The 13648-nt window shown below is 45.0% G+C and overlaps 1 protein-coding gene across 4 annotated transcripts in view; it reads right to left on the reverse strand.

Moving 5' to 3' along the window:
* Positions 1-1680: 1680 nt before the first annotated feature.
* CD8B (CD8b molecule) overlaps positions 1681-13648 on the reverse strand; it is a 33865-nt gene continuing 21897 nt past the window's right edge. For 2 of the 4 annotated variants that reach the window (XM_045017568.1, XM_045017567.1), the window contains exons 2-6: positions 9678-10037; positions 5831-5920; positions 5004-5096; positions 4278-4314; positions 1681-2111 (exon numbers count right to left, since the gene is read on the reverse strand). In XM_045017568.1, coding sequence (XP_044873503.1) covers positions 2099-2111; positions 4278-4314; positions 5004-5096; positions 5831-5920; positions 9678-9972 — 528 coding nt within the window. In that variant the 5' untranslated portion in view covers positions 9973-10037 and the 3' untranslated portion in view covers positions 1681-2098. Of the gene's footprint in view, positions 2112-4273; positions 4315-5003; positions 5097-5830; positions 5921-9677; positions 10038-13648 lie in introns of those variants that run through there. The other 2 variants (XM_045017569.1, XM_045017566.1) reach the window with 2 other exon arrangements.

Here is a 13648-nt window from a genome sequence, read left to right on the forward strand (position 1 = left end):
CAAGGATTGAGCTCACAAAACCCTGGGTTTAGTAGACTAATGCTCAAACCACTGAGCTATCCCTCCCAGCCTCAGTAAATATGCTCTTTGGCAAATTGGCATTTATTTAACAGAACTCGTGCTCACATACTATGGTGATCAGCACTATGGGAATCCCTGAGCTAGTGAGATGATGGGGTAGGTCTATCCAATACACTCAGAAGAAAGTGAAATATCTTACGTAGGTTTTTCCCTACCCACCAATACAAGTATGAGTCTTTCCTTTCCACCCACAATGTGGAAATGAGGTTTACTGGCTCCCTTTCTGTTTGACTAAATGCAGGTTAAAACATCGGTGGCTACTGCCTGCATTGGAGAAGAATTACCCTAGGCACAGCTCTGGGGATTACTTCCTGAAAAACAACCACCCACCCACTACGTGTAAGAAGTAAGTATGAAAGCTATTGTGCATACTTCATTGAGGAGGCGGTTGGTGGTGATGGTGTGTGGAGGAGAGAACCGCCATGTTCTAATAGGCCAGAAGAGTATTGCTAACAGGTTTGGAGCATAGAATCCATGGGCACATGTGAAACTAGAGACCATTTCTGGAGGGAGGCAGTGTAGCTTAGTAAACAGGGGGGCACTAGACTAGCAGGCAGGAAACATGGGTTCTATTTTGGGCTCTGCTATTAACCTGCAGTGTGATCTGCCCTCTGTATCTGTCTTGTCTATTAGACTGGAAGCTCTTCAGGGCAGGGACTTTGTCTTAAGCCTCGTGTACACCATTTTTATTCCGCTTAAAATTTTTCATTGAGGGATGTGATTTGTGACAGAATGAGTACAATACCCTGCATTTACAGGAGTACTCTGATGCCAATATTATTGCATCCACGCTAAGGGGTTGGACCACTTTAACTAGACCAGTTTGGACCTTATTTAATTAAAACGGCAGAAAACTGTGTTTAGAGAAGCTCTTGCTATATTTTTATAGTGTCAAATAGCAGGGTCCCCAATCTCAGCTGGGGACACTTGATGCTACAGTAAGACCAATAGCAATTTATTCTCCAAGCAACATCAGAGAATAGATGGTCCTAGGCCTAGATTGATAAAGTCTTTTTATAACAGCACTCTTGGTCATGAAGTACATAGAACTCAACAAATAATTGTTGTTGGTTTTTTTAGTTCGGCAGCTGAAATGAAAACTTTGAAAAAAATTACATTTCATTTTGGGTTGAACTTTTTGTTTGACCTGCAATTTTTTTCATTTTGTTTCATTTTTCAGTTTTTTTTAACCTCTTGTTTTTTCTTTTTCAAATAAATCTACCTAAACTTCTAAATGAAATCTTTCCGAAGAAAAACTCAAAACATTTCATTTTGAAAATATCAAAATGAAACCTTTGGACTTTAAAAAACAACATTTTTTCCCCTGTTGAAACTGTTTGCCAAATTTGATCCACATTTGTGAATAGTTTTGGTTGGTCTGAAGCTGCTTTTTTCAGTGAATAAACTATTCATCCATAAAATTTTGCCGAGCTCTATAAATATATTGAGAACCACTCAACCTCCTAGATAAGTGAATTACTGATTCTGTCAAAAGGCTGTTCTGAAAGTGACCTGCACATTCAATAAAATTCTAATCAATTGGCTTTAAGAGAAAAAAAGAATCTAAAATCCGCTCAAACGCTAGTTTATTAGGTGGAATTGAATGTATAGAGTGCCATGAAGCTCTGCAGAAGAATTTTTCAGTACATTGTACAAAAACACTATTTACACACTATTGTACATGACAACACATACAGCAAACTAGCGGTTATTCCTGTAAGGTGCTGAGCAGCCCCAAAGCCTGATGACTTTAGAAGGAATTGAAGGCATGCAGCAGGAGGCAGCTCAGCTGGCATTTTGCGGGACCTGACCCTACAATTTGTAAGCTGTAGTAAGTGAGAGAATACTAAATATAGCTGTGGTAAATCCCAGAGAACAAATATCTACTCTGCATTTCAAGTCTCAGATTGTTTTCCATAACATTCCTCCTGGCTCATGTGTTCCAGGTGTTGATCTCGTGTGGCATTTACAGTAGCCATCTGATGTGCAACACGGAAGAATCCTCCAGGTATTCATCTTACTTAAAAACCCTAAAGTACCGGGAGATACAAAGATGTTAATCCTCTTGGCAAAGAGTACATGCTGCAAAGCACAGAGGTCCAGATCCTCCAGGTATTTGGGTGCCTGACTCTCATTGGTTCCAGTGGGATTTACATGCCTAAATACTTGGAGGGTCTGGGCCAAAGTCCAGGAACAAAATACTGCCCTTTTCAGACTCTGCATTACTAGAGTCCTAGTAATAATGAACAAAAAACAGCCTGGCAAAGGGGAAACTGAGAACAATGAACAATCAAACATGATGGTGCTAAGCTAGCAAGTCAATTGTGACCCAGAACAACAGTATGTGCTGATCCTACATCAACAAGGGCTGGACAAGCAAAGCTACCTGAGGAAGCCTTTCTATGGCTTGGTTTCTCTGTAGCACAGAGTCTACATCCCACTGGCCTTACTGACATGAGAAATCCCACGACGACAATGTCCTGCGGGCCCTGTATGGAACTGGGTGGTTTTCTCCCTGAGCCTCAAGGCGGAGCACAAGATGGCTGCTTTCCCAAGCAGGCTGTCTGGGGGCTGCCCAGTACTGGTTGCTGCCTCCCATTTCATAAGTGGCATCGTGGGCATGGAGCAGGATGCGCTCAGCCCTTCCCACTCAATAACAGAGGCAGTGTGTGTGTGTGGTTGTGGCAGAGACACTCTCCTAAGCTGCAAGGTCTGGGGAGCACGTTCTGGGGCACTACCAGCTCCTGAGCTGAGTCTAGCAGTCCCTGGAGTGGGAGATGGTGTTCCTTCTGTCACTGCCCTACTGTGTACCCTGTCCACCCAGCAGACTCCTATGGACTGGGGGCTGCAAGAATTGGAAGAAGGGAGGCAGCCACCTGGACAGGCTAGCAGGGCAGGGCAGAGAAGGTGCCCAGGCCCCTGGAGCTCAATGGGGCTACATGCAGCTCTCAGAGCTGGAGTGAGAGTCCGACTTTCAGGAGGAGGAAGTTCATAGATTTTTTTCTGCTTTGTGAACAACCTCTGTTCAGGTTCACCAAGGGCCCATGGGAACATTTTCACATGGCTCTGCTATCATGGAAAGACTGTCACTGTGGTTCATCATTCTAGCCTACCCCCCTGCCACTCTGTTATCCCAGGCTTATCAAGGGTAGCGTTAAATAGCCAGATTTCTGGGGCTTCCTTTCCCCTTCCCTTAGGAGACCATTCCTCAGCTTAACAGATCTCCCGGGTAGGAGCCATCTTTGGACAACCCAGCTCTTCCTTTTTGACTTTCATTCAGTGGCTGCCAGTCATGCCTCCTTCGCACTCAGTAATCCCTTGCTGGTTGAGAAGGGGAGCAGCTGTAGATTAACATCATTTTTGGGTGGATAAACTGTGCTGAGTTTTGCCCACATGCCACACCTCACTTCCTGTCACGTACAGGGGAGGAAACCACATCCAGAGCAGCTCTCGGGATATCCGCTCGGGTAGGATTTAAAATGTGGCCAAGGCATAGAGAGACTCCAGCTAAGTTTGCACCGGCTGGATCTTGTTTGCCAGTGGCACAACTTGGGAACTGGTCTGTAGCCACGTGATGTGTCCTACGTCTCTATGGACCATTTAGTGCTACCTGCAGATGGGCCTGAGTTGAAAGTTCTGATTCAGATCTGAGTCCCTTCGAGCTTGGGAGTAGTTGAGGCTCTGGCTGTAATATTCTGTCCAGAGGCCCGAAGCTGTGGCGAGTTCTGCCCTGAGAGTTTGCTTTCAGCTCCTCTCTAGTGATAACCGGCCCATGCTTAAGCTTTCGGCACATGAAACAGCCAACACTTGGGGAGAAAACAAAGAGAAAATGCCTTTTCTGGGCCTAGCAATAATGGGGTGAAAACTACCCCACGCTGCAGGAGACAGCCAGAGGGGAAAACATACAGACTGCTCCCCTTTCCTATGGGATGCCTTCATTATCAGAGTCGAAGGAGTTGCACAGACACACTCGATTCTGTGCGGTGCTGAGTGCTTCCTGTTAGGTGCTGAGAGTCCTCAATTCCCACTTACTTTAACAGGAGCTGAGGACACACAGCAGCAAACAGGAGGTGCTCAGCACCTCGTGGGATCGTTCCCCCGCATTCGTTTTCGTTAGCACTAGCTCACGCATGAGAAAAGCGCAGCTGTGCTCTTTGCAGCGTACGGGGCTGCAGAACGCAACCAAGAGCACTTACTGTTTGTTGAAATGAAGCCGCAGTCTCCTGCGCAGGCCTGAAAGGAGACAGGCAACAGCTTAGGTCAGGAGAACAGTTCCTTGGCTCCTAGCGCTCTCACCCCACAAGGGTCTCTCCTGAACTCCTGATATTCCCTGCTCCCACTCCCAGACATCTCTGCCTCCTCAAGACCCCCTCCCCTTTCCCCCACTGGAGCTGTCCCGCCAGGGATTCCCAGCCTGCAGCTGCTCCTTGAGGCCCTGTCTGAAGGGTGCGGATGCTCCTCTATGCTGAGATGAGGAGCAGAAATGTGGGAGGGCTGCCATCTTGGCTGATGCACCTGGTGTTGAACTGGGGACCTCCAGAGCTAAAAACGTGAGCAGTTGAAGCGCCGTAGCTGGGGGTTGTAACAGACACATATTCTCCATGGATCAGCGGAGAGAGGGGCCTGTAACACATTCACCACTGGGATATGTGTGCACACAGCCCCAGCCTGCATGCATTTGGGGGGGATCCCTGTGGGATTTGGGGTGGATGATGGATTTCCTGCGAGACCTGTCTCCCAATCCTCTGCTTCTTTCCCAAACGGATCTTTGGACCCACAAGAAGCTCTCTGCAGGGTGCTGGGGCAGGGGAGAGTGCCCCCTTCTGAGCAGGAAAGGTGAGTTCCACGCATGGAGAAACCCCCCTCAGAGGCGTGAAGAGATCCGGGAGCAGCGCGACCCATTTGCTGTGCCCAGCACTTACGCTGAAAGCGACGGATGGCAGCAACCAGAGACAGCAGTAAAATAACAGCACATGCCACTAATGGGGCCCAGATGAAGCCGCTGCAGGAAGAACCTAGAAACCAAAAGAAACATACAGTGCATATTACAGATAACAGTAGCAGCTGGCAGACTGTGCCGGCTACACACAGTACCTCTGACAGAAACTCTCCTGGGGCGTGGGAGGGGGCATTGTGCCTCCAGATCCACACACAGATCTGTCCCCTTTCACGCAGAAGGGGGCTCAGATTCCTCAGGGATACAGTCCTGCCCTTCTCCTCCACCCCCATGGGGCCCCTCCACTTCTCCATAGATCCAGGGGTGGGGGTTGGGCAGGGACTGAGTGGGCTGTGTGCAGAAGTGGACAGGCCAGGGTAGGGGTAGCCCTGAGCTGTATTCTCTTTTCCTTAGACTCCTCCCTGGAGAGGAGGATCCCCCTTTGAAGCAGGCCCCTAGGGCCAGGGGCAGTCCCAGGTATTGAGGCTCTGTCAGACACAGACATGAACATAACTGCTATTAGCATCAGTGGGAGTCACGTGCCTGTATCAAGGGGAGAGACCGGATCCCTGTGTTTTTCTGTACCTTGCATGTTTCAGTGAAGTGTTTCATGACTCTATGCCAGGGCCCAGAGAGTGCCCTCCACTTCAGTGGAGTCACCCCAGAGTTACATCGGGGCAGCTAAGGAAATGGAATATATTGAGGCAGCTTCATTCCTAGTGTGACTCCGTTGGTTTAAACCGAATTGCACTCAGGATCGATTTGGCCCATGCTACTTTTTGCAAAGATGCCCAGCGAAAGACAGTGCCCTACCTTTCATTTTAGCAGGAATTATGCACCTCACAGGTTTCGTCGGGGGCGGCGTATTCTCTGTAGGTTTTTCAGTGGAAGGCAAAGAGTCGACTGAAATGATTAAAATAGGATTAATGTGACATAGCACAGAAGACATTTAAACAACACATTAAGAGTAATGAGGAAAAATCTTTGACAATCTTTAGAGCTAAAAGGACCCCTCCCCCCCAAATGAACAGAATTGTTGTAAAATCCCAAAATGAACGGAACTGTTACACTCTTGTATCTCTCAATAACTTCGTATAGAAAAGGTTGAGGCTTGGCAAGTGGTTAGGTCATAATATGGGACAAGGAGTTTTGACATTTAGGCCAAGATTTTCAAAAGTGACCCCTGATTTTGAGTGTCCAGATTGAGACACCTTAAAGGATCCTGATTTTCAAAACAATACTAAGAATTTACTCTCTGAACAGCAAGGCCCTTTAATGTGTCTCATGGATTATTATTAGCATCTGTACCTTGGAGCCCCCGTCATGGACCAGGACCATGTTGTGTTAGGGGCTGTACAAACACAGAACAAAAAGATGGCTCCTGACACACAGCTTATAATGTCAGTCCAAAACAAGCATCGTCAGATGGATACAGACAGGTTGACTGAGGCGTACAAGGCAGCAGATATTATAAGGCTCTGGTAGCCATAATTGTTTACAGGATCTGGTCCTAAGATTGGGTTAACACATTTTCTGCTATATTTCCAAACCATATCTTTTTAATATGGAGATATACCTATCTCATAGAGCTGGAAGGGACCCCAAAAGGTCCTTGAATCCAGCCCCCTGCCTTCACTAGCAGGACCAAGTACTGATTTTGCCCCAGATCCCTAAGTAGCCCCCTCAGAGATTGAACTCACAAGTCTAGAGTTAGCAGGCCAATGCTCAAACCACTGAGCTATCGCTCCCTCTTGCATTTTACAGTATCACAGGTTATTATTTTCCACGATAGTTGAGAAAGTGGGGGAGCTACCAGAAATATATTTCTGCACAAAGCCCTATACTGGGGCTTGATCCTGCAAAATTCTCTAGTCTACCTTTAGCTCATATTGTCTTCAGTCTAATATGGACTGAATATTTTCCACATGTCTATCATAAGATTTTGGCCTGAAATCCATCATGATAGTATACAGAGGCATATCACATCAAACCGATAGAACGCAACATTCCAAGGGGATGTCAAAGCATCTCTGACTCTGGTCCCTTGTCAGCATATAGAAAGCTCTGCTTGGAGTAGTTTTTTGCTGATTATAACAGTGATTAAATAAGGCCCATGGCTTATTATTGACTATATGAGTTATAATTTAACATATTTATCTCTCTAAGAAGTCATACCAGAAAAACCTCTAATGACAAAAAACAACCAATCACCCAAACAACCCCCCGCCCCATTATACAAATACAGATAAAATCTGATCATTCAAACACCAGTTAACCAAAAGTCTGGGCTATGCAAAGTTCATTTCTTTCCCTCTGGAACTGAAATTCATATAGAAACTACAATTTATTTTAATGACACGGACAAGCCAAAAGTGCCAGATGTCCCATGAGGCATCTGGATCATTGGGATTTACCAGTATAACTCCTTTCCTATTTTTGTTAAACTACTTAACAATAAAGAATCCTGTGGCACGTTATAGACTAACTGACTTGCATCTGACGAAGTGGGTATTCACCCACGAAAGCTCATGCTGCAAAACGTCAGTTAGTCTATGAGGTGCCACAGGATTCTTTGCTGCTTTTACAGATCCAGACTAACACGGCTACCCCTCTGAAACTTAACAATAGACATTAAAAAAGTGAAATCAAAGAGTATTTTGTCATGGATGCCAAAGGAAAAAAGAAAAAAAACTCCCAGTGAAGCGTGATTTTGCTTACATATGATAAGGGAAGCCCTGTTTCTTTAACTCAATCTATTGGGGCTCAGCTTTAAATCTGAATGTTTTCATTCTGACTGGACAACAGCAGCAAGTTTTCGAAAGCACTGTTTTTGTGTAGGGCACATTACTCTGGCTGCTCAGGTAATTCTCCTCTGTCTTCAAAGAGCTTTTCTTTCAAGTAAGCAAGGAGAGAAAAGGGACACACTTAGCCAACGCAATGAGAGTAAATACCAGTGTATTTATTTGCAACAAGAAAAGGATTGGAGATTCTTCAAGATGGAAGACTGTGAACATTTTAAAGCCAATGGCCATAATTATATCTCTGCTAAACATACACTTTAGATTGAAGGTTATCACCACCTTAGGACATACATAGCTCCAAAGTGAAGCCATGAGGAAGGGTTTTAAACACATGATCATGTACTGTGATGAAAGTGCTGTGCTTTTTCTACCCTTTGCTACATAGTGGAAAAGCTGTGGATTGAAGAGTATTGCTGAATGTCTGAGAATTTCAAAGAGATTCTTTAAGGCCCTACAATAGGATCCTATAGCTCAAATCCTTAAGCCCACATAAAGTCCCACTGATTTCAATTTAGAGCTCATAAAAGGTTTTGGTCTGATGGCCCTGAGGACGGAAATTCTCTGTTTATGCACAGAACAGGCACAGGCCGCATTGTCAAACCAGCAGTCAGAGCCATGCGGGTGGACCCTGTGCTTCTAAGGAGTGCCACAGATTTCATCAGCAGGGCATCAGGGTCCTGCTGGATCAGACTGCAGGAATCAGCAGTGCAAGCTTCCCCGCACAGATACACCAATGTGCCTCAACTCTGACCTAGCGGGACCAGCTCCAGGAATCAGAACGTAGGTCAGTCTCCATGGCCCCATCAGTTCTGAGCTGCTTTCCCCGCTGAGACTGCCAACCAAGTTGCCAGGGTGTGCCAGTTCACACGGGGTCCTAAACAGTCCCTGGATGGTGAGAGCTGTCGGCCGTTATCAGCCTGTCATGACTTGCCAGGGGAGAACTGGATATGAAAGGCTCAGTATCCCATCACCAGCCCTGTGAGATAGATGTCCAGCTCCCCTATGATTTAATGGGGGTGCTAGGATATCGGTAAATGCCAGGTGAGAAACAGAATCAGTGCGTGAGAATGAACTGTGAACTTAAGTGGGGAAATAATCCAGGTTAAGAGCAAAACCATCACTGGAATTAGAGAAAGATAATAAACGTGAATCTTCCAGGTCTAATAGGATTCCTTTGAAAGGCTCCTTTACACAACAACGATCAGAGCACAACAGTGCTCATGCTGTGATCAGGACTGAAAAATGGACAGTGGTGCAAGGTTACAACTTATTAGCAGCCTGATAACACTGGAAGCAGTTTCCCTACATTTTACAGTCATAGGTTCTAAGGCCAGAAGGGACTTGTGATCATCTAGTCTGACCTCCTGCATAACGCAGGCCATAGAACCTCCCTGAAATAATTCTTGTTTGAACTCGAGCAGATCTTTTAGAAAAACATCCAGTCTTGATTTAAACAATTCCCAGTGATGGAGAATCCACCACAACCCTGGGTAAATTGTTCCTATGGTTAATCTCCCTCCCTTTTGAAATTTCACTCCTTACTTCCAGTCTGAATTTGTCTAGCCTTGTATTCAAGCCAGTGGTTATTGCTATACCGTTTTCTGCCAGGTTTTCTGGCTAATATAGTCTCTAAGATCTCTTCAAACACATTCCAGGGTCCAAACCTTTCATGCCTTGCTCATGTGGATAGTCTCGACGAAAGCAGTGAGAAAGGCGAGCAGGATTTAGGCACCAATTTGTGCCCCGTTACCTTTTCTCTCAGGGTTATTTTTATTATTCTAACCTTTCTATTGTAGCAGCCTCTCGGCCAAGCCCTGTGAGATTTTGGAGTGGATGCGCCAATCTGAAACAGCACTTACCCACGCTAAGCTCCGTTCCATTGCCAAAGAGCAGCTCTGAGGAATGGGAGACAGCGCAGTAATATGTGCCAGCGTCCAAAGGCTGAAGCTTCCTGATCTTCAGAGTGTATGTGTGCCGAAAGCTTCCTTTGCTCACATTAAACCTGTCTTTGTCGATGTTGTTGGTGATGGTGTGTTTCTGAAAAACATTTGAAAATAGTACATACTGGAAGTCTTGGATCTCCTTGCTCCATCGGTACCAATAGATCCCTGATTGGGTAAACTGTTCACTTTTCAATGCACAGACCAATTCCATCGTACTGTTGTTCAGAGCTATAATACGTGGTGGAGTCTGAAATATAGGTGGGGTTTTCTGGCAACCTACAAGGAAGAAAATAACATGTTTATGGTCAAGATATTTATTTCTACACATGTTAAATAAAGGATTTCTTCGTGAGCTTAGTAGTTTCTCTGTTCATGGAATTATGGGGGTCACAAATTAGAGATATAAACAGACCTATTAGGAAATCTAGCCCCTATTTCATGCCAGTGGTGGATTGTTCCCTATTAATCTTCTTGCCATCCCAACATTTTGTAACCAGCACCTAGATACTACCATGGGTAGTGCTCTATTGATACCCATATAGACAGGTAGAGAAGATCACAGCTAGCTAGCTCTATTTCTAGTCCGTTGTCCAGTCCGCTTTTAAAAATCCCAATCAATGGGGATTCCACATCTGGCTTAGGGAAATTATTTTTTTTTGCCTTTCCTTCTCTTCGGTGCTTTGCCATTCTTTGGGCATGTTTCAATTTCTTTTGCCAGTTCTTTTCAAGCTTCTTAGCTTGTTCGTTGGATTTTCTCTGCCTGCAAAGGCAGCAAAGAGGCTGAAGATGACTCCAGATAAAGTATCAAAACATGTCAAAAGAAGAACTACAGCTCACTCAAGTGATAAATGCAGCAAGAAACACACATAAAAATAGAAAATATACTGAAGTATGGGAGCTGAAGGCACTTGGCTCCCCAGAGGATCCAACCCGCTATGGGTTTTTATGCATTAATATACATTTATTCATACTGACAATTCTACCATGGGCCAGATCCTCAGCTGGTGTTAAAACAGTGTAGCTCTACTGACATTAGTGGAGCTCTGCCAATTTATACCAGTTGATGATTTCTCCAGACTGCTGCTGTTATTTAATCATGGATGAATACAGCCAGAGACTTGGTGGTTGAGATGGGCAGTTATTTCGCTTATTCTCTCACCCGTTGCATTCGATAGACTGTGTGGATTTGGAGTTTTGCAAGCACCTGGAGCTTGGGAAGTCACAGAATTAAAATAAAATAGATAATAAATAAGGGCCAGATGTTGATCTCTTCACTCACATTGAGTAGCACCGTACTCTGTGAATGGTCTCTTAGAGGCAGATTCAGTAATACTCTTATGCTCAATGACTCCCACTGAGCTCAATGGAACTATTTAGGACTAGGGTGCTACTTAGTGGGACTATTGGTTTTCAGTCTTGCCCAGTGACTTCAATGGGAATATTTGTGGAGAAAGGTGCTCCCCTTCTTGAGTAAAAGTATCCTACTCTGGCCTTTTTACTTACTGTTCTTAGAATTTATTTTTGAGACAAGCAAATGATTCCATGTCGTGAATCTTCATAGCTGGAAACATGAGCAACAGCGGGATAGGATACTGAACAATAATATTAATGCAACGTTGCCAACTGTCATGATTTTATTGTGAGTCTCATGATATTTAGTTTCAGAGTGGTAGCCGTGTTAGTCTGTGTCAGCAAAAACAACAAGGAGTCCTTGTGGCACCTTAGAGACTAACAAATTTATTTTGGGCATAAGCTTTTGTGGGCAGCTCCCATCCTTTCATGTATTTATACCTGCTCCTGTATTTTCCACTTCATGCATCTGATGAAGTGGGTTCTAGCCCACGAAAGCTTATGCCTAAATAAATTTGTTAGTCTCTAAGGTGCCACAAGGACTCCTCAGTTTTTTTGATGATATTTTGTGTTTTTCTTAAAGCCCCAGTGCCTGGAGCCAAGAGATCATGTGAGAATCTCAGCTTTCATTACAAAAGTACCATTTTTAGCCTACACTATTGCTGAGGAAAGCTGGAAAATGTCACTCCACAGACTCAAAAACAAGCAGGAAAATAAAAAGGAAGCCAATTTCATTTTCTCATTAGTGAGCTTTATATCTACTTTGCGATTTGCAGGGCTTGACTCATGGTTTTTGAATGCTTAGGGTTGGCAATACTGAACTCAGCCTTTGGAAAATATTACCTCAGTTACAATTCTCTGCCTTGGTGTGCAGGTGTGTGTGTGTACAGGCTTCGGCGAGAATAATAGATGGGGACTCAGTTTTTCAGCAAACAAAACAACAAACTCTGGATATGATGCAACAGAGTAAAAACAACACTGAACAACCAAGAGCCACTTATTTCCTGTGCATGTTTTAAGGGCCTGCCCTTGGTAGTCTTGTCTCATATTTCTTGCCCCTTTACTTTAAAGTGCTCATGTTCCTTTAAAATCCTGGGCTCATTTACAGTAACTTTTGGTAATAATAATGCTTAGGCCCCTATCCCGCACACTAATCCACATATGTGCGCCTAAATGGTGCCCGACGGATCACAGTGGGTCTCCAGGTGGAACCTCATTAACGTGGGGCATCATGCGGATGAAGCAGGCTGCCTGCTTGGGCCAGCTTTCAGGATCAGTGTCTTGACTTTGATACAGGACTTTTGACCTTCCTAATGCTTTACAAATATTGGGAGCCAGACAGTTTTCAAATTGGTATAAGTGGCTACAAGTCCATTGACATTAACCAACTCTGTATTTGGTGTGCTGTATTGAGGAATTTAACATTCTAATTTTCGATTCTCTATCGTCTGGGTCTCTTAAGCCAGCATTGGCTTAGCAATATGCTTGCTTGATCTATGAATGCATCTGGAAGGAGCACCAAAACTATCCTTATGATAAACAAAAAGCCAAAGCCGGTTGTCCTTATCCAAGCAACATTTCCATTGGGTCACTGGGCATTTTACCTGAGCGGAGTATGGGCAATATTTACTAGCAGAGGAAATATTTCTTGCCTTCCTCATGTTAATAGTCCCATCGATGTCAATACACTGAGGAAGGCAAGCAGGATTTAGCCTATCATAAAGATGTGGCCTGTGACTTTGTAGTATGATTCCCGTTGTCTCTCTCAAAAATCTCTGACAATGATGAAGTAAAACCGAAGGGAAGGGACACAGACAGCCATGCTGTAAATATAACGTGATGGTGAACAGTATATTATATTTTCATGTATTGAAGCCCAACCTTGCAAACCCTTATTCTGGCAGATACTTCCTGTTCCTGCAAAGTCTATGGGACCACTTGCATAAAGGTTTTCAGGATCTGTCCCATAGAGAGCTTGCTGGGTAACCTTCTCGTTCATAGATCCCAAGGCCATAAAAGACCATGGTGATCATCTAGTCCAGCGAGTCTCAAACTGTGGGTCGGGACCCCAAAGCGAGTCGCGACTCTATTTTAATGGGGTGGCCAGGGCTGGCATTAGACTTGCTGGGGCCCAGGGCCGAAGCCAAAGCCCGAGGGCTTCAGCCCTGGGTGGCAGGGCTCAGGTTATAGGCCCCCTGCCTGGGGCTGAACCCCTGGGGCTTCGGCTTCCCTGGCCTGCACGGTGCCGCTCAGGCTTTGGCTTTTCCGTCCCCCACCACACACACACCCCCACACCCACACCCGGGGCAGTGGGGCTCAGGCTTTGGTCCCCTCTCCTGGGGTCATGCAGTATTTTTTGTTCTCAGAAGGGGGTCGCAGTGCAATGAAGTTTGAGAACCCCTGATCTAGTCTGACCTCCTGTTTAACACAATCCATGGAACTTCCCCAAAATAATTCCCACAGCAGAGCTTTTAGAAAAAACTTCGAATCTCAATAAAAAAATTTTAGTGATGGAGAATCCACCACAACCCTTGGTA

This window comes from Mauremys mutica, chromosome 5 (assembly GCF_020497125.1).
Source record: "Mauremys mutica isolate MM-2020 ecotype Southern chromosome 5, ASM2049712v1, whole genome shotgun sequence".
In the NCBI taxonomy this organism is placed as follows: Eukaryota; Metazoa; Chordata; order Testudines; family Geoemydidae; genus Mauremys; species Mauremys mutica.